We start from the raw sequence: 21,507 nt of genomic DNA on the forward strand, positions 1-21,507 counted from the left end.
GGTGGTCTGCTTTAGAGAACCGCATTTGATGTTTATGCTGAGCCTCTGAATGTAATATGTTCACTAATCAGTGGTTTATCACCACTCATTGAGAATCAAAGCAAAAGTGTGGATCACTCAATACTAACATATAGATTTTATCTCAGGTCAAAGTGTGACAACCTTTTCACAAGAAAGTGTAAATACACCACAACGCATTGCTGCAGCAATGACTGTTGCACTAACCACATAAGCCATCATCTTCTCACTCCGGTTAGGCTCAAAGGCACTCTGGGAAATTCACTTCCACTTGTTGATGTATACAAGGCAGGAGGAGAGTTGTAATCCAGTAAGAAACAAACTCGCTCCTGGTTGAATATGTACATCTTTTTATTATAATAAAACCATCATATACATTTCAAGTGAGAAACAGTTGCACGGTGACCTTCTGCTGTCTCCATGTATATCTATCAGTCCTCTACAGTACACAGGTCTCTTGGGGAAAAAAAGGAATACAAGTCAGACAATGCAAAACAATTGAGAACACCCAGCAAATCAACATGATTATCAAGCAATGGTACATCATCTAAAATATCTTTTAACCCAATTTAGTTTGAATGTTCTTTTTGACCACAAAGGATCAAAAGGTAGTGTTGATGGGTAGAGCTGAGAGGGATAATTCATACCCAGGCCAGCTTTAAATGTAACAATTAACTGGTAACTAACAGGTCTAATTGTGAAGATACCACTTAACTACACAAACAAGACATACACATACAAACACACACTACAGTTTGCAAACAGCTACCTGAAAAGGTGGAGAAATAACATGAAAATCAACAACCCGTTTTAAACCACGAGACGATCAGAGGCACAACTCAAAGGCTTGCACGTATGGCTTGCAAAAAGCTTTAACTGCAGTCCTGTGGTGTTTCACCACAGTGGGGGAGGGGGTGCATTTAGAAGAATCATCATCAGACATAGTATTGCACGGTGCTGAGTCAAAAACACAGCAGGCGCCCTTTCAGCGGCCATGTGGCTGAGATGATGATGAATTACAAAATGAAAGGCGCCTTCCTGTTTTTAAAGCCCAGACTGAACGTTCTACTTCAGCTAATGTCCAGGGATTTAAGAAAGCACAGCCTCAGCTGAGGGTTAAGAGATGGAGAGTTCACTAATATTACAGGAAAGACAGACGGGAACTCCATCACACACACAAATTCAGCAGTACAACACAGCACGTGAAGCAGCTTCAAAAGGAACGACGAGACATTTCCTCATACATCGGCCTTTCATTCCTCTGATGAGGCTTGTGCAAAATGGGCGTTCAAAGTCATCACTCTCACAAAAAAGATCAGATTATCAAGAAATGCAGTGTGTTGACTTTGCACAGTGTATCCAATCAACGTAGCATTGGCTCCGCCCACTACTGGTGAGGATGGAGTGACACAATAACCACAGTGTGAATGCAGTGTCAAGGCCTCAACACTCAGTGACAACCTCAACTTTAAGCAGCCACAATACTCCAACACATGCAGCAGTTAGCAGATATAGGCCAGATCTCTCCCCGCTATGCCACTGTGACACAAAACACAACACAATCTGTGCCATCTCATGATAAAAAACTAAAAGTAGAGATGTGCGGGCTGTGCGATGCTCAGTATCCAAGAATCAGCTTCCTTCTTCCAACTTTGTGTTGGGCTCTAACTGAATATTGCTTCCATTATCAAATAATCAGATCTGCTACCCTAATTAAAGCCCCACAAAACAAAAAAAGCAGCAAATCTTTAAACCACATTAAGAAATCTGTTATAATGCACGTTGCTCCAGAGCGGAGGATTTCAAACTCTGAGGGGTACCACCACATGACGGGTAAGATGGTTACAGTGATGCAGGCTAGTAATCTGACCAACAGTCACTAACTACAGCTCCAGGAGCGACTTTTACACACAGCTAATGCAAGTAATTAAAGGATGCACGATTTTAAACTTAGTAATCTCTCTGAACAACCACTTACGACCCACCGCATGTTGCAGTGTAGCTATTTAAACTTTATGCCCAAACCATTCATCCTTAATTTGTCACATAAATTACCTGGAACCAAACCTGGGTTGTCCCGCTCTTTCACGAAAAGCCAAATTTGTACCTCGAGATGGTGCAGCGAGTCCAACAGGCACGTCACTAAGAATGTACAATGACAGCTTGGGGAAAGCCCAGCCGCTTGATTAAAAAAAGTGAAGGTTTTGGTTAAATTTCACAGATGGCAATTGAAAAAAATACTTTTAAGCTAAGGACGACGGAGCCACGATGCAAACAGCAACAACAAAACTCCTGCATAGCGAGCCTTGAAAGTAAAAACCATTAACAGCTGACTGCAGACTCCTCAGACTTCTGTACCACATCTTAATGCTTCAAAGTTAATTTCATTGGCCAGTGTGGTTAGTAGTTTTGGATTGCTCCCTGGAAATCCTGCTTTGACCACACGCGCTGTGCACAGACCTCAAACCTGTGCAGAGAGCAAAGATCAATTCAGCTTCAAACTGACCCAAATTTCTGTGGTTTGGATGGTTGGCTGAGTTACGCAGCATGAGACTGTCAAAATGGAAGTTGTACTACATTCTGCTATGATCTTGTACCGCACATCGAATACACAGGTGTCTGCCGCCAAAACCAACACAATCATCAGTTATTTAGATTTAAAGAGATCCTATCACAGATCTTTGTGGACATGTAGAAACAGCCTTCTAGCTCTACAGTTTGTTTTTTTAAATGAACTGGAATAGTACCTCACTAAGCCTGAGAACTCAGGGTCAAGACTCTGAAGCGCTCTGCTGCCAGGAATTACTCAAAAACATGCAATCACGGCAACTGCCAGTGGGGACAGTGTACCAGGATGGATGTAAAGTCAAATAACTACAGTGCAAAGTTCTGAACCATTAAGAGTATTTGAACTTGAAGTGAAGTGGTTGTTTTTGTCCAAAAAGATGTTTTTTCATCTTTCATATTCACGCAACTTATGCAGCCAAATGCGTGCAACGCCGCTCGAGTTACAGCCTGCAATCTAGAATGTGTTTAAAAAGAGATTAAAAGTGCTCCAAATGTGCAGACAGAAGCTCAATGACAACCCTTCATTTGTCTGGACCAAAGCAATCCTTTTCTTAAATATACTAAATAAATGAACAAAAGACTTCACACTCACACCAAGACATCTGAAATCATAACAAAAACAAGCTAAAATGTACCACAAATATATTAAAGACAGGGGAAAAACACATCTAACACTTTACCTCATTATTTATTCCAGTCTCGCTGACACAGGCAGCTTCTGACCTCTTCTAATGAACTAAAACATTTCATTAAATGTAACGCGGTGCTATCAGACACACCACACGTTTTCTTATGTGCATTTGTGTCATGCCTTCATGGATTATAACCTACAAAACTCCCCCTGTTCAGAAGAGTTGTCTTCATGGAAAAAGCTAAGGTAACAATTCGGCCCTGATTAGAAGCTAATGAAAAGCAAACTGATCAAAAGGAAATAAAAACATGGAGGACACAAAGGAATGTGAGAAAAATTAAAGTGAATGGAAAAAAAGGTGCCGCTACGCAGAAGGAGACACACAGAGACAGCTAGGATCCACCTCACATATTTTAAATGTCGTTTACAGATTTGACTACAGAGATGGACATTGCTGTAGACACATTTAAGTTTCATTTGCCAAATCAAATAGAAAGGATCTGAGAGCTGACAGCAGTGAAGGATTTGATGTAGTATCTGGTATCTCTGTGGTTTCCTTTTGTCTGTGGGGAACTGAGTCAGTCGGGTAGGTTCATATATGTGGGAGTGTGTGTTACATTCTTCAGCCTTTCCCAGCTACAAGTTTCCAGTTTGCTGCTGGGCCTCTGAGCAGAGGAGGGGTGCTGGAAGTTAAATAAGGCCTCATATTCCTTTTTCACACCCCTGCTCAGTCACTGAGACCCCCACCAGTGTTCTGGTTCCAGTCGGAGGAGTGGCACGCCTCTGGAGAAGAGCTTTATCACTGCAGCCTCAACTGAACCTGTCCCCAACCTGACAGAAGATCTCTCTCAGGTCCTTCAGCTCGGGCAAGAGTATAGGCTCTTCCAAAGGCTGGAGGGGGTCTGATTGAGTACTTTAGCGTGAGCTGGTTTTGTTCTGATCTCAGCTCAACGCTTCGGCACCAGGCAACCTCGCTCCCGATCTCTTCTGCTCCGTCAGTGCCTGTAAGACCTGAGGGGAGGAAGCAGGAGTGACAAAAAAAGGTTTTCAAAACAAAGATGCAGTGATGAGCGTAACCAATGTTTTCAGGCACAGTATCTAGAAAAACGTCCCACCTGTGCCCACTTCCTGTTGCGGCTGGTCATGTGAATAGCAGCAATGTGCTGGAAGAGCTGGTCGGCAGGGATGAGGTCAGGCAGGCGGGTGAGGAACTGAGCCATGTGGATGAAGTCCATGCTGGTCAGGACATCCTGGTAGAGGCGAAGCAATCCCAGAGCCGTGCGGAAAAGGAACTCTTCACCATCTCTGCAGAACACATCCCACACTCGACACGCCAGGTCCAACGGCAGCGACTTGCTATACAGAGTGAAGATCCTGAAGGAACAAACAGAAGGGAAGGAAAAGTTATTATCACCTAGCGCTTATTTAAAAAATAAAACTACATAAAGGAAAACAAAGTCACTAATAGCAACAGAAATTTAAAATGACCTACTTGTCTGAAATGAAACTACTTGTCTGCCTTCAAACGCATATATAACTTCTTAAGTGACATCCCGTTTTTATTCCATAAGGTTTAATTTGATGTCTAAACCTTAGCAGCTATAACAGATTCAACTCTTCTTTTATATAAAGTTTAGGAAAGCATTTATTTTTGACCATTCTTCCAGAAGTGCACTGGGACATCCCCAAACTGTTCCCACAAAGTTGGGAGCATGAAATTATCCAAAATGTCTTGGTATCCTGAAACATCAAGAGTTCCTTTCACTGGAACAAAGGGGTCGGGCCCAACTTCTGTGAAAACAACCCCACAACATAATCTCTCCTCCACCAAACTTTACACTTGACATATAGTGCAGTAACACAAGTACCGTTCTCCTGGGAACCACCAAACTTAGACTCATCGATTGGATTGCCGTTTGCACAATATGCACCTCAGCATCCACTGATCCCACTGTGATTTTACAAGGCCTACCACTTCTGTCAGTTGCTGTCGTTCCCAGTTGCTTTGTTATAATTCCACTAACAGCTGACTGTGGAATATGTAGTAGTGAGGAAATGTCTGGACTGGTTGCACAGGTGCATCCTATCACAGTGCCAGGCTTGAATTCACTGAGCTCCTGAGAGCGACCCATCCTTTCACAAATATTTGCAGAAGTACTCTGCATGCAAATAAAATGCTAGTTTAAAAAAAAAAAAAAAAAAAAAAAAACAAAAAAAAAAAAAAAACATTTTCAAAAGAAAAAAAAAAAAAAAAAAAAAGGCTCCTGTTACAAGCTTCAAGAGATTTAGAAGCGAGCTGACTACCATCCGCTCTCTTAATAAAACAAAACAGTTATTTTAGGTGTAATTACAAACAAACAAAAAAACAACAACAACACAATGATTCGCAATATTAAAGTCAGAAGTCTGTGAATAAAAATAAATGATAGATATTATTGTCCTAGTTATGTGGCATATATGTGGTTAAAGTGAGGATACAGACACAAATTTCTACCTCAAATGGGCAGTGACCACTCATACAACCCCTTTCCTGTTTTCTCAGAAACACACCTGACACTGAAAGTATGACAAACTGAATGTGAGGCAAGTGTCATGTTTCGAGATGAAGGCATGTAGCGTGTTTTCACCAAGACGGGGTACAAAGTGCACTGTGCATGTGGGTGGAGAACGAATCGGTAGAGCTTTGCTGCATCAGTGAAATGACACACTGCCAAGTAATTCATGTTCATCAATAGATGCAAGTTCACTGTTAAAAGAAAATAGGAGATATAAAATAAAATGAGGCAACAGCACAATACAGGGAAGCACTCACCAGTCAATTAAATAAATATCAGGTGTCAAGTTGTTTTTCTTGAAATGTGCAAATAGCTTTGGTAGATTTTCTTCAAAGAACACTTCAAATGCTGCAAAGTAAGTCAACATCTGTGGAGAGGAGAGAAGGTGGTCTTAGAGAGAAATAAACCCAAACCACACTTACAGTTTGCTCAGTGAGTCAGAAACAAATGACAGACTTTGGTTTAAATGGAGACAAATGTGTAAACACAGTAGAGAGGTTGATGGGACAGTAACATTACCAATTTTATAAATGTGGTTAGAAATAACAGCACTACCACTGCTATATTCAGTAAAACAGGTAATGGAATTTACTGACGTCTTAGGTATTACTGATAAGTTTTTTAAAATCAAACAGATTTTTTTTTTTTAAAAACCAAATACGTTAAGTTCTCAACTTTATAGCTGAACAAAGAGCTTGGCAGAAAAAGGTGATTTGCAGTCAACACATATGTATACATATATGTTTATTTAAAAAAGCTCAGAGTCATGTATATTTATAGGTACTGCATGTGAAATAAGTGGGCGCGCACGTGTTTGCTATGCTCTTTGTTTACTTACAAGGCTGTGGTCGACTCTGAAAAAGGCCATCTGACAGGGCTTGTTGAGCAGGTTGGCAAAAGCTATGAAGGCATCGGCTGTGTCCAGGTTCAGGATGAGCACAGCAGCGATGAAGGACATTCCCTGCACCTTAAACACACAGACGCACAAAGTCAGTACAAGCAAATACTTCCAGCAACCCTAAAACAGGTGACAGTGTGAGCTTGTATGTGTCCAAATGTTTTAATATTTAGACAGAAACACAGGCAGGAAGTCATTAACGGCTAAAATTGCATTGAACTATCGATGCAGGCGCTTTGACAGTGATGTACAAGTACTACTAGTGTGTGGACAATAAATCTGGGGGGAGAGATGAAATGCTGATGGAGAAATGGAAAGAATTAAACCTGCGTACAGCTTACACAGACTCGGAGAGTGTGTGTATGTGTAGCTGCTCATGGGTTGGGGTCAATGCAGGAAGTCACAGTCATTTCTACCTGTCTATAGACAAAAGCATGGGGCTGTGGGTAGGAGCAGCAAGGCAAACCACAGCATCTACAAGCACTGCTCATTAGTGCAAATGCAGCAATTTTGCTGTAAGAGCACACAGTGATGATACCGAGAGAAACAATAAAACAGAGTACAATTGTCTGGTCCAACTGACAACATAAACAATATGTAGTGGGTGACTTTTAAAAAAAATACTGATTTGCTGCCAGCGATCATTATTCTTTATCCCAAATATTCACTGGGTTCACACTTCGTAAATGTCCAGATTGTTCGCTACTGTTCCTGTGCACGTGTTGTAAATTCAGTGCTTGGAGGTTTGGATAATTTAATGATAAAGTAATCAATCTGAAAACATCCCCCCTGTAGATTTTTTTTTGTTGTTGTTGTTGTTTTTTTAAATAAACAGGCCAACACTGCAAATCAACAAAAACATAAAATTTTTAAATAACAGTTTAAAAAAAAATAAAACTTTAGCCAAAAATTCAGTTTAACTTCTAGGAATCAAGTAAACCATGAAAGTATCACAAGGGAAGGTCAGGACATTGTGAGAAATGAGAGTCGGAAATCCAGGACGTCACTGAGGCTCAATGCAAAGTCTCCTTGAAAGGAAAAAAAGAGCGAATGGAAGGAAAATAACTTTAAAATGGAACCTACATGCTGCAGAAACCCCCTGACCAATCTCCTGGGCACAGTATTTTAGGGTTAGTGAACGTCACACAGAGCTGATCTTTTGACTGAATGTTCGAGATGAGGCACAAAAAAAACCAAAAAAAAAAACCAAGAAAAAACAAGAAAAAAACCACCCACCACAAACAAACATGAATCTGTTGCTCAGAGAATTCTAGAAATTACTCTGAGCACATCACCTGTTAAACACACTAATGCCAATCATAAATGTAATATTTAATACTATCAGAAAAAAAAAAAAAAAAAAAAAAAAAGATGTTCCTTCTAAATTTCCACTAGTAAAATGCGTTTTAACAGTGGAAATTTCCTAGTAACTTTTTGTGATATGCTTGCTTAGAAAATGTTGTAAATTTTCACGTGTGCTCTTGTTCACAAGTAATTCAACAGAGGTTTATCACAGGTTCTCTTTTTTTTACAGTTGGCTAACCCCACATTCTGTAAATAGCATCCTACATTTTTACTCATCATAGTTTGCTAAAAGGAACATAAGTGAGTCTGGCAGAAACATGAAACTTAAAAAGAAATACATACATATGGATGTATCCCAACTGAAACCCACAGATGATTGCAAACAGAAAACCAGATCAAATGAGACTTAACTACATTTGTCCTTCATATGATTGATATCAAGCACGCAGAGTTATCATTTTAGATTAGCTCTCAGCATCAGTACCAAATGTATCTACTGGAAATCTGAAGCACCTTTATTTAACACTAAAAACAAACCAATGGCATAATTTAATAAATCTGAAAATGTATCATTTTCCTCAGACAGAGCTTTAGTTGGGTGGAAAAGCTCACACAGATTGCTAACTGGACCATCCTCTATATGAATCTGATGATTTCATTAAAAAAAAAAAAAAAGCCCGTGTATGTTAATACGTGTCATGTTTTATAATGTTAGACCACATCTATTAATACATTCTATTGAGGGGAGCGACTACTCATGTGGTACTACCACCACAGCAAAGCTTATGTAACTGTAATTCATGTGCAATATATTCCTTACTTACAATCAATTAGCAGTTTTTGGGAGGTTTTTGAGAAAAAATATGATGGAGCTAAATAAGGTGATGCACAACTGTTTAATAATTGATATGAAAAAGACAAAATGCATGAAATGAAGCCAATGAGTATGAAGTACTTTAATATCAGGACACCTAGTGAAATATCAGCCCTTTAAATAAATACCAAGTGCCAAGGGTAACAAGATAAAGATGGCACAGCAGGTAAAGCATTTATTTACTTAATGAGAAGGAGTCAGGCCTAAATATTCTATTATTTCTTGCAGGATTTTGTTTTTCAGACTGATGAAATATTTGAGAACTGTACCTCACAGACAGTCATACCATCTTGTCTGTCTTCTTATTCATTTGGTGACTTTGAGGTAGATTACCGTGCTTTCCCCTTTTTGCTGCACTCACATTGAGCCCAGGTATCGAACTGTATCACACACCGGCATAGAAAATGTTGCATACTTCATATTCAGTACCCACTCAACTCCTTGCATATGGCAACAACCTCCCACTTGGTGCAAATCAAATCGTATTATATTAAGCTAATATTAGGCTACTGTAGGTGTTGCGTGGGAGATCAAAGTCTGTTTAACCTTCATAATACACAATGAGCCGCAAGGTGCAATATCTCAAAGTTCACTTAAAATTTCCAAGAACAGTTACTTTGGTTTCAAGAAGACAAAGTCATGGAGCAACTTCAAGGGAACAAGACTCATATTTGTGGTGTATAAATGACGTGTTTTATCTGCTACCTGAACAAATGTATCAAACAGAAATTGTTTTATTTGTTCATTTGTTAAATCAGAGCATATAAATGAATAAGCTCTTTATGGTCTTTAATCTAAAAATCGAGCTACATTTCAGTGCCAGTAGATGTAAGAATCTCATGACTAAATAATATTTTCTATATTTGAGATATTCATGTGGCACTTTGTGTTTTTGTCCTAAACATGAAGATGTGACATGCACCAGTCACAGGTGTGAGTATCACAACAGGATGTAATATTGGTTAAGCAGGTGTGACTTACATAGCCAACATCAGGCCTGTAACAAGTGTATGCTCCCAGAATGCTGTGCAGCACATCGTGATAGGGTCCACCCTGATGATGTACAAAGAAAAACAAGACAATGAAACAATGAGTCCAAAAACACACAATGTACACACACCTTTTTACTAAAGTGTTATATTTACAAGCTTTCAAAACCTGTTTCCATCATACAAAATTTTATTTTAAAAAAAATAAGCAAGACGTTCCTTTTGTGTCTTCCTCAGGTGTAGTCATGTTTTGCTTTGGTGCATCCCATTACACACATCCTGCTGATACTTTATTCTAATTCTCTCTCACTGACCTTCTGGAAGATGCACAGTTGTGGGAAAGTTCTTGAGATGTCCAGCTTGATGAGCTCCAGACTCGACTCTCTGTCTGAGGAACCAACATCTGGAAGACATTTCAGCACATTAAAAAACAAACTGGAAAAATGAGTATGATGTTATTATAAAATTAAAGCAGTTTCTTTTGAAACTCCACCTTCACTTTCAGTCTCTGTGAAGAGTGCCGCTGTGCTCTTCCACTTCTCCTTGGCCCGGGACAGGCAGATGTTATACAACTCTGCACAGACACACAAACAGCAGCACAGTCCAGTTAATGTGAAAGATAGGAGGGACGCACAGGTTCGAAGACAGTGAAATGTGAACATGATAAATGGACATGAAAGCACAGCTTTATGGTGCTCTGCATCAGCAAACCGTGAAGGTGACTGAAGGAAACATGTCCCCCAATTACAGAAGACTGTGACTGCACTGCTGTGCAGCCTGTTACAGTCTTTCCTTTGAACTGCTGCTGCCCTCTGGTGCTCAGATGCTGGATTTAATATTAAGCATTCAGAGAGGAGATGTGGAGATTTACACTAGTGCTCGAGTCAAATCTGAACTACAACAAGCTGCTTGTAGGATGAAGAGGTTAAAAAAATATGTGAAATGAAAACCATTCTTCAAATGATTTATTTGAAGAATTTCAGGTAGCTAATGATCAGTTAGCCTATGGTATGCAGCTCGTTAAAGACAGATTGAAGCTAATTGATTAGCTTAATTGATGCTAGGAGTTTAAGCAGCCTGTCAGGTGATTGGTCTAATAGAGACATTGATGGTTTGGAGGAACCGATTAGTGAAGTTAACTCAGAATTTTAAAACAGCTGATATTTATTTAAAGCTGCTGTACATAATGGCACGTTATGACAATGATCATTAAAGACAGATGAATACTCTGCTATAATACTCACCTGCAAGCTAGTCAAAGGCATATTAGTAGCAGCATTAGCAACAATAATAAAAATGCTTCTGTGAAAGTGAGGGAGTGCTGTCACTGAGCTGCTCATGAAATGACGCACCACTTTAAAGGGACTGAAAACTGTACGAGTGTGTGTGACTGCAATGTGTGTAGGATAGTGTGGCTCCAGTTAAAACGATGAGTAGCACAAAGTGGAGCAGGCCAGCTCAGCAGTCACAGAGAGTGCTTATCTGCAAGCAGCCCTGAGGGTGGTGAGGAGCATGCACGCACACGCATGCATACAAACACACAGTCTAAGGAATGGCAATTTCAGTTTGTACTCCATTCTCAAGAGGAAGATGAGTGTAGTGTGTGTGTGACGTCCGTGCAGGATGAGCGAACTCATTGAAATGCTGCCCATTCCCTCATGTACTGGGGGAATTATTGGACCGTGCTCCTTAATGGACACTCTTCCTTCCTCTTCCATCCATCTCACTGCCACATATTCAACTACAAACACTGAGACAAATTGGTACACCCATCTGTGCGCGTGTGTGCGCTTTTATTACTTATTTTGTGGGGATGTGTGTTTTTGCAATCACCCAATGAGAAGAACACCAACTTTTGAGGTTCAAAATGCTGGCATTAAAGAAACTGTTACATTTTAAGTTGCAGACATAATTCAGGGCTAGGTTAAGTTAACCCAGCTGGTAGTTTTTAGGTTAAGGTTTGGCCTGCTAACAGATCTTCAGGATCTTTTAACTTGAGAAAACACACACACTCATTCCCATGTACCATGTGTTATGTTGAGCTCGTTGCCCACAGCCAGGCTCCACACTTTCCCTCTGACACTGGGGGGGATGCCCTGCCACCAGAGGTCCCTCACTCGTCGAGATGTACACCTGTAGCAGTGGGGGATTAGAGGGAAAAAAAATGTTAAGCACATCAGAGTCTATGATAAAAATGTTTTATAGAACGGGCCATAGGTTAACAATAACGTCATTGGAAAACCACTGATTCGACAGAAAGCAAGAAAAACACTTTCCTTCAGTCTAACACCATCTATACTCTCTTCTGTTTGTATTGTTATAGTAATAAAGATACATTAGACTAAAGGAATGATCTGGCAGCAGTACTGTAGTGATGTTTGGTAGTGTGAAGTGAATTAGTCACATATTAATCCAAGGAGTACACCTGCAGGAGGAGCCTGGTACTGTTATGAAGATTACCGGAGATGACCACACTGGTATGAACGTGTTTTGCCAGCTTAACTGCCACAACAAGTTATGTCTTGTTATATTCTTATGCCTGCATACTGCATTTCCTCCCTGCAGTGCTGGCCAACAGCAGCAGTGTAATATCCTCCTAATATGGTGCTGACATTAAAACCCAAGAAGGATCAAATATTGAAGATTCAGTAAACGTTTAAGCAGGCAGAAAAGTAAAACTGTCTATGTGGTAATAAAGGAATAGAGAGTTAAATTTGTTGTTCATTATTTTCTCTGACTTGAATTTCTTTGTTTTTTTATTAAAAATTAAAGTCCAAAGACAACAACACTATTGCTTGTTCTTCCAACATGTACACTCCTATAGTCAGGGTACATAGGCTTTTTTCAGGGTCAAATTCAAGCATTTTCAACCACCTGTACAAATCCTGTTGACCAAGAAATACTGCACATTGAGCATGTTGCACATTTTATGGCCAGGGCAAGTCATGCATTAAACTGAGAATAAAACAGCAGTAATGCTCCATGTAATCCTCCCGGTGTAACATGCAGGGAGGACCAACGTCAGACTTCATAGCCAGCTAAAAACAAATCCTAAACACTGATATGGCACTTTTGTTGTACGAGTGTTGGGATGGAAGCTAACTGCACAACTGAATATACCGAAGTAAAGCAATGAGCTTTATTTCTATGTGAGGGTATTTCACTGTGTTTAGTATCTGATATGATCAGCTTAATCAGCACAAAAAAAATCCCAAAGTTACCAGTATCATACTGTTATTGTTAAATATGTTATAATTCAAACCAGTCTTTTTTGTACTCACACTGTACTCCAATTAGGCAGGATCTCTTGGTTCCAGGTCTGAGCTGCTGTGCCAATGCTCTCTTCAAGCTTGCATCGATCCTCCAGCTGCTTCTTCCTCCTCTGAGCTTCTTTTAACTCTGCAGAAGTCATTAAACATAAAATTACATGGGAAAGAGAGGAGCGGACAACAGACTGGACAGAAATAGAGTCTGAACTATTGTGTAGTGTGCCAGGCTGTAGCATGAGTGGAGAAAAAAAAAAGCAACACTGATGCTGAATCAGCAGCCTCAGTTCACTCCACTGAACTCACCCCTCTTCTTAACCTGGGCCACCATCTCTTCATACTGCTGCCTGTGTTTCTGTGCCTCCTCAGCTGGCTTGGCAGGCAGGTTACTGCACATGGAAACACACACACACACATAAAGGGTTAGCAACTATGTGCTCTTCCATTACTCATGCTGAGCAATCTTGGAGTGTATAAAAAGAACAACAGGACCGGAAGCTGCATGTGTTTATGGAGTGAACACAGCTGCTTATATTCCAGTAAATTCAACTTACTGCCTCTTTAACATGCTACAAACATTAGATGACCCTTTTTTTTTTTTTTTTTTTTTAATCTTTTCCAGTCTTTCTAAATCACTTGGCTGATGTCTTGCTAGTTGCTGGTTAAAATCAATAAGCATTTAAATTTTCTCAACACCTTGTGCTGAAACTTAAACTTTGTTGCCAGGGGCTGACATATAAAGTCAAAGGTGGTTAAACCTTTGACTTTATATGTCAGCCCCTGGCAACAAAGTTTATTCTTGGAATAATGACTCGGAATAGGCTCAGGGAAAGAACATAAAGGAGGAACATAAACATCTACATTCCAAGACAACAGTCAAACTGATAAAGCAAACACTCCACAGCACTACAACGGACAACGGACCTTGAGAAAAGAAAAAAAAAACAAAACAATGAACTAAAGGAACATTTACAATCATTACAGTGCAGATTGTTTTCCTTTCCACTATCTTGCTTTGAGTCTTCTGCATGGCAAAAAAACGTATCAAAACTTTGTGTATATGGTTAACAATGTGTAATACAACTTTCATTATTTGGACGGCTTTCATGAAGTTCAAGCAGATGTTTAAGAGCATGCAAGTAGGTGCCTGCATCGATCTTGCCTCCCCAGGCAATCACTGACCCACCACCAAACTGGTCCAGCTGAACGATGCTTCAGGGAGCATCATGTTCTCCACAGCTTCTGTGGATCCTTTCATGTTTGCACTGATCAGCACATGGTGCCAGTGGTGGCCCTGTCACAAAAAGGCCTTTCTCATCAGTCTGTTTCTGTTTGTTTGGGTCACACCAGTGGTCTGCAGGAGGTCATATTGTACTACTATTTTTAGGCACACCAGTAATGCACAAAGGAGCAGCTGAGGGACACACAAACTTTGTACCAATGACACGTATTAATGTGCCACCTCAGAGGAGTTGGAATATCTGTAAAAACCTTTCCAGGGTTCGTTTCTCGCCTCAGGATAACAGTAAGGACATTGACCCTAGTCAAATGTAAAACTAGTATTCTTGCCCCCGAAGTGCACCTGTTCATTACACGAACAACACAATTCAATTCACTGTTACTCATATAGCACGAATTTACAACAACAGTCGCGTCAATGTGCTTTATATTGTATGATAAAGAGCATACAATCATACAGAAAAGCCCCCCAACTTGGTGATAGTGGGAAAGAAAAACTCCCTTTTAACAGGAAGAAACCTCCAGAACCAGGCTCAGGGAGAGACGACCAGCACAGCTGAAACTGATTAAGAAGCTCTGCTACTTAAGTGACATGATCCTATACTCCGATTGAAAAGTGTTCCTTTAATTTTTTTCAACAGTGTATAAAATGCTATATACATATGTGCCAAAGTCATCAGAATATATTTGTTATACTCTCTTATCAACTGTGACATTAAACATAAATACATACTGCATTAAATTTAAATGTATTCAATTATTAAATTGCAATGTGAAAAACAACATTAGTAACAATGCTAATTGTAAATAATCTTTGTTAACAGCAAAATAAATGTTAAAATTTATATGCTATGGTTAGTCATATTTGTTATAAAATACATCATGTGAACTTTTCTAGCAGGTTTAGAGCTTGTGTGCAGACACATGAGAGGCTGCATGCCACAAAGGGAGCAGCAGCTGAATGCAGTTCTGCCATTCATGGTGTCAAAATAAACTTCCTGGTGTTCACAGAGGAAATGTGTCCAAATATGTTTTCATACAGTTAGCTCACAGCTAAGCACCCGTATTCAAAGATGTCGCCCAGCATATGTTTGTATGCCTGAATGCAAAAACATTATAGCATGCTAAAAATAAAAAAAATTACAAAAGGGAGGGTAATGAAACAAAGCTCAGCGAGGGCCACTAAACTTTCAGCAGCACGTCTCTTTTACCATCTGTGATACAAGCGGGGACACAGTGAGCTGAAACAATGCTGAACAGAGCCTAACGACCTGGCAAGGGAAGGAGAACTGATAAGAAATGAGAGGAAGGAGATTGGCTTTTATGTCTGATAAGCAAACTCAGCTGACAGTGAGATGGAAAGAAAAATGTGACTGTGCCGTTTGTGTTTACATACGCAGGTCTGTCTTCTAGTATCAGTGCAGTGGTGGAGAGAGGCTCAAAATCCAGGTTTTTCCTCACACTCTGCCTGGGAGATGTTGGGTTGCCAGATCCAGCTCTGCCACTCTTTGTTTCATATTCCTGACAAGAACAAAAAACAGAAAATTTAGACATAGAAACATGAAAGTAACAGTGTAACTGTGTCACAGGGAAACCAACTTGCTTTTGAGGTCAGTTTCATTTGGTCTATATTTAGTTTCACACTGGTGCACATTAAGATCTGCAGCATCTAAACTGAAGTGAAGAACAGAACAAGGTAGAGCACTAACAGAGGTCACAGGAGACCTCAGTCCATGCTGTAGCTTGATGCAGACTGATTAATAATGGAGGGAAAAAAGTTGATAAAAGAAGAAATGACTTCTATTCTGTATTTGTATGAAGTAATAAAAACAGTGTGAAATATCTTGAAAACTTGACATGGCCTCTGAACATTTGCCAGCTCCTGTCTAATGAGTCTGTTGCTTCTGCTTCACTACTGGGAATGTGATACAGGACTTTTAGGAAGAGAGCACCATGTGACAGGCAGTCATTACAGCTAAGACCACACTACACACAAGACCAACCGTCAGCTGACTCACAGGGTGTGTGTGTGTGTGTGTGTGTGTGTGTGTGTGTGTGTGTGTGTGTGTGTGTGTGTGTGTGTGTGTGTGTGTGTGTGTGTGTGTGTTCGGAGAAGGCCTTTAATAGATCTTACGGTGTGCTGCTAATCAATTAGGAAGCGTCTATAAATGGGCTCAGCGCAATATGAGTGCACAAACACCCCAAGTGTGACCAAAACGGCCTCCAGTGTGCAGTGTTGGTTAATAATGCAGGCTGAGGTCTGCAAGCAATCAACTCAACACTATACCGCCAATGGGACACACACAAACACACACATACCCAGTTGGAAAATCTATTCCCTCAATAGGACTGTGTGCGCACACGTGCATTCATGACTTTTGTGATGCAGCCCATGTCATTAATTTCTTTGTGTTTGTGTCTGTTGCACCTGCTCTCAATTGGTATTGGGGGTGGGGTGAGTAAATAAAGGTAATTACATTGCACTGAATTTTTGCTTGAGGTGGGGGGTGGGGGACCAGTATACTTGTCGTACTCTGCACCACACGCCTAAAATATCACATCCCCTGATGCAAACAGGCTTTGGTGTCAGGCAGTTGCACACCTTTCTGTTTTTTGGAAGGTCCCCCCCCTCCCCTCACACAGGTGATGCAGCAGCCAGCGCCATCACAGCTAGATAGAAGACATGGCATGTAGGATCGCACCAGTTTTAAGCTACAATTTTAATGATATGGGAGATGCCGCAACAGACTGTAAAGAAGAAAACTTTGAAAACAACAAAACAAACTACAACTACTCCTACACCATCACTGAGTCAGTGGCTTTGTCTGAATGGTGACACCTGTTGTTTAGGAGGATAATGCAGCAGCTACCAGCACCCCTAGTCCTAGTATAAATTGTGACAGAGCTGTGGTAATGCAACTGCTTACCACTGGCAGGACAAATAAGGCAACAATAACAGAACCACTGCAGTGCACTAAAAAGAAAAGTGAACAGTGTACTAAAAATTCACTATTTAATATTCAATGTGACCTAATGTTTAAAAACCTTTAAGAGAAAAGGGTTAAATTAGTGTGTATTTCCTGTGTTAAATGTTTCTCAGTTTTGAGGCACATGATTGAAGTAACTACTTGTGACAGTGTAGGGTACCTGTGACTGACATGACTTTAAAAAAAAACTGCAAGACACTGTTTAAATCCTCAAATATACTATTTCTAGAAAAAAGCTACACTTGACCTTTATGTTAAGCTAAACTGGTCAGTTAGCAAGTGGGAAAAAAATAGATCAGATATGCTTGTCTTTTAAGATTCAGGTGAGTGAATGATCCGATATTGGATCAGGACAACTGCTGGATGGAGAGCCGACAAAAGTAGTAAAGTATACAAAAAAGCAGCCACGGGAATTTTGTGTTTTTCTCACTCACAAAGAAATAAGAACTGTTAAGGAAGAAAACTGGTAACAAACACATGAGGAAGGCTACTTATGTGCAAATAAAATAGAAGAGAAATAATAAACCAATAAAACACAACACTAGTTTTAGGTGTCAGGTGAAGGTGACTGAAACAGAAACATGCACATGATAGAGGAAGATAAGAAGATGAGCTAAGCTTGTAGTGTGGAAGAGGAAAATTCTGCTACTATAAGTGACTGAGGAAAGTCAGAGAGGAGAGTACTACACAGAAGGTTATCCAGCAGTGCCATTTGTGTGTACTTCCCTCTGCTTTGCCTGTCGTTGGTGTCCATATCCTCTTTCATCTGCTTTGCATCTGTCTGTCTTTCACTTACTCGGTGCTCGACTGTTCTTTAACTGCACCATACTGAAGATCACTGATCTCCCTGACTGGCTAAGTCAGCTTCAATCTCAGCTATAATCTTCTGGCTCATTGTTTTGGTTTCTTGACTCACAGATTTCTATTCCGTCATATTAGTCCGCCCACCTTTGATTCTAGCTGCTATTTAAAGTATTTAGCCGTCAGTCAGATATTTCTCCTAGCAGTCTTCTCAGACATGCTTCCAATGAAATCCTGAGGTTGTTCAATGAACTTAGAATAGTAAAATTTCTCTTGTGAATTGTTAACCAGGTTTTTCTGGTCAACCATAGTGGTTTAATTGCTTAATAAAGAAATAGCAGTCATGTGCTGCTGCATGGCTTATTAAACACTATGTGTACTCAAGCAGCTGCAGGTCAAAGAAAAAGGTTAGTCAGAGATCTGCTGCCTGGAAATCAATGGATACTGCAGAGAGGGGGAGGAAGAGCAGATTTTGAAGAGGAGTGGGCATCTGTTCAACCTGGCATCTGTTCAGCAGCAGTGCAGGTACACGCACCAACGTGAAACTAAAGAAGAGAGGATGTGTGAGTGGCAGTGCTGAGGTGCTGATGAGAAGGTGTAATAGTTGGTGCAGTATTAAAGTGTCTGAGATAGAAAAAATATCTAAACTTAGTGAGGTTATAAAAAAAGATGAGACAAGGCTCCAATCCTGGATTCTCTTCATAGGCTTCCTGTTAAATCCAAGGGAGTTTTTATGTCCTGCTGTCACCAAGCGCTTTCTCATAGGAATGATGTGAATGTTGGGATTTTCTCCCTATTATTGTAAACTTATTGCAAAATTATTCTTTACCTTACAATAAAAAAAGTACCTTGGGGTGACTGTTGTGTGTTGGCACTATATAAATAAAATTTATCTGAACTTAAAGCTGAAGTGAATTGAAGTGATCATCTGGGAGGCGAGGCCAAAAAGCTATTGTGCCATTATGACAATGAAACAAAATCCAGCAAAACGGTAACCCAACTATTCCAAGTCTTGATGCATGCTCAACCATCCAGATAAGGAAATCCTAGAAAGTTTATTCTGTTCATCTGGGAGAAATATTTCACTCATCCAAGCAATGTTCAGATAATTGCAATCAACTTTTCCTCCTGTGGTTCTGTCCACTATTATAAATGCAACACACTTGTTTTCTTGTTTTATAACACAAAAAACTTCTGCTTTTCAAAAACGAAAAAACAAACTACACACTGATGTTTGTTGCACTTGTTTTGGATAATGAAAGCTTGATCCAAACAGCTTGATTTCAAACTGCTGATATGCAAAGGTGATCAAAGATCTCTTGCCCAGTTTCCCTTTGCTTACCACTGATCAAATAACAGAGCTTTATCAGACTGTGCCACGCCTCCTGATGCATCACTGTTTCATGTGGAAAGATATAGTAAAATCTAATTCATGTGTCATCCAGGTGCAGGAACAAAGCTGTAAATAACACTTGTAAGACGTGCTATATTTCTTAGAGACTCAGCACTGGGAATAAAGGCAATCTGTCACCTGTTATACCCGTTAGCTGCAATAGCAATTGGATCCCATGATAACCTACAGCCAAGGCAACCTGCTTTGTCACTCTGGCTTTCAGTAAAGTTCTCCAATTTCCTGGTAGTGATGTAAGAGCTGTCTGGGTGCCTGGTTGGCACAGTCTTTCCGATTTAAAGCTATAGACGTGAGGAAGCTGCTCTGTGAAGATGACATCATGATGTTTTCTTTAATGAATCGCCTTTGAACACATGTTAACTGACTGACCAAAGTCAAATGAAATTCTGCTTGAGAAGAGGTTACGTTCACTCCTGTTTTTAAAAATGTCCTCCTACAGTGCCAAAGAGCATAGCCTCTGCATCAAATCCTCAGGAAACCACCATAGGGTTTTCTAATAATGCAAGCTGGGAGCTGAGAGGCGACAGCAGTCTGCTTATCCTTGTCGCCAAAGGGTTCCAACTCAGCTTTTCACCAGACGCTGCTTAAGGCATCAACAAGCATACAACAGAGTAAAACACTCATTGATTCTCTATCATTTGTTATGTAGGAAGGTAGGGGGGGGTGTGTGTGTGTGTGTGTGTGTGTGTGTGTGTGTGTGTGTGTGTGTGTGTGTGTGTGTGTGTGTGTGTGTGTGTGTGTGTGTGTGTGTGTGTGTGTGTGTGTGTGTGTGTGTGTGTGTGTGTGTCAATTTACAGGTTATCTAATCAGAAGGATAGTAAATTATGTTGAAGGTCTCTTCCTAGTGAAATTCCTCCCTAATGTTGCCTTTTCACAGCGAATTTAACAGCTATTGGGGTTGACTCTCCAATAGTGTATGTCTGTGAAGGTTCTCAGTCATCCAGGTCATCGTAGTGTAAGGAGCTTATAAAGAAAGATGTCTGGACTTCTTTAAGTTTCCTTGAAGACGTTTCACCCCTCATCCGAGAAGCTTCTTCAGTTCTAAGAGTAACTGGCGGAGAGTCCCATATTTTAAGCCCTATGGGAGTGCCCCCTTAGAGGGTCATGGACCCCCCCCCCCACCTAATCACACAAGCCAAGGTGTGAAAAAGGGTGTAGGTGACAATCATCCAATATTTCACGTGGACCGATTGTGAAACCTAGCCCAACCCTATCATGTGATTTCGAATGGTCAAATGGCCCAGGATCTGAGTGGGTATTAAGGCCTCTGGGAAAGGATCTGGATTATAGATGGCAGACAGTTGGTGTCCTAAGCCACCACCTCTGTTCAAAGATGGTCATTCACAGTGGACATAGATGGCTTCTTTCACTCCTCTTTTAAACCATCTGTCTTCTTCTCCAAAATGTGAACATTGGCATCCTCGAAAGAGTGACCTTTGTCCTTTAGATGCAGATGAACAGTCGAGTCTTGTCCCGTGGAGGTGGCTCTTCTATGTTGTGCCATGCGTTTATGAAGTGGCTGTTTGGTCTGTTTAGTCTTGGGGACAAATCTGGGACTCACCACCAATTACTCTTAGAACTGGAGAAGCTTCTCAGATGAAAGTTGAAACGTCTTCAAGGAAACTTAAAGAAGCCCAGAAGCTTTTCTTTCCAAGCTCCTCAGACTGTACGTTCTGTACTTAACACTTAAAGGTACTTTTTGACAAGGTTTGCTATGGATTATTACGGTGGTCAGCTGGTGTGACCAACGTCTGGTATATGAGAACACCATGATGTTAATAGTAGACACACAAGAAACATAAAATTCTGCCCGTTAAGTTAGGTCAAGTTTGTTTTTGTTACGCACTCAAACTGAAACAAACGTCTTGGCTCCTTTTTCTTAATCTTTTTCGTCTTCTGTCAGTAGAGATGTGTCAATAAGATGATTCTGCCTGAGTACCAGATTGGGTTTTTATTAACAAACAG

The 21,507-nt window shown here is 40.4% G+C and overlaps 1 protein-coding gene across 3 annotated transcripts in view; it reads right to left on the reverse strand.

The window, feature by feature from the left end:
- Window positions 1–347: 347 nt before the first annotated feature.
- tbc1d14 (TBC1 domain family, member 14) overlaps window positions 348–21,507 on the reverse strand; it is a 42,373-nt gene continuing 21,213 nt past the window's right edge. For all 3 annotated transcript variants that reach the window (XM_031759579.2, XM_031759580.2, XM_031759581.2), the window contains 11 exons: window positions 15,740–15,864; window positions 13,411–13,493; window positions 13,120–13,237; window positions 11,865–11,971; window positions 10,332–10,412; window positions 10,153–10,241; window positions 9,831–9,902; window positions 6,611–6,739; window positions 6,030–6,139; window positions 4,333–4,591; window positions 348–4,228 (listed from right to left, as the gene is read on the reverse strand). In XM_031759579.2, the coding sequence (XP_031615439.1) occupies window positions 4,160–4,228; window positions 4,333–4,591; window positions 6,030–6,139; window positions 6,611–6,739; window positions 9,831–9,902; window positions 10,153–10,241; window positions 10,332–10,412; window positions 11,865–11,971; window positions 13,120–13,237; window positions 13,411–13,493; window positions 15,740–15,864 (1,242 nt within the window). In that variant the 3' untranslated portion in view covers window positions 348–4,159. The remainder of the gene's footprint in view (window positions 4,229–4,332; window positions 4,592–6,029; window positions 6,140–6,610; window positions 6,740–9,830; window positions 9,903–10,152; window positions 10,242–10,331; window positions 10,413–11,864; window positions 11,972–13,119; window positions 13,238–13,410; window positions 13,494–15,739; window positions 15,865–21,507) is intronic.

This window comes from Oreochromis aureus, linkage group 3 (genome assembly GCF_013358895.1).
Source record: "Oreochromis aureus strain Israel breed Guangdong linkage group 3, ZZ_aureus, whole genome shotgun sequence".
NCBI lineage: Eukaryota > Metazoa > Chordata > Actinopteri > Cichliformes > Cichlidae > Oreochromis > Oreochromis aureus.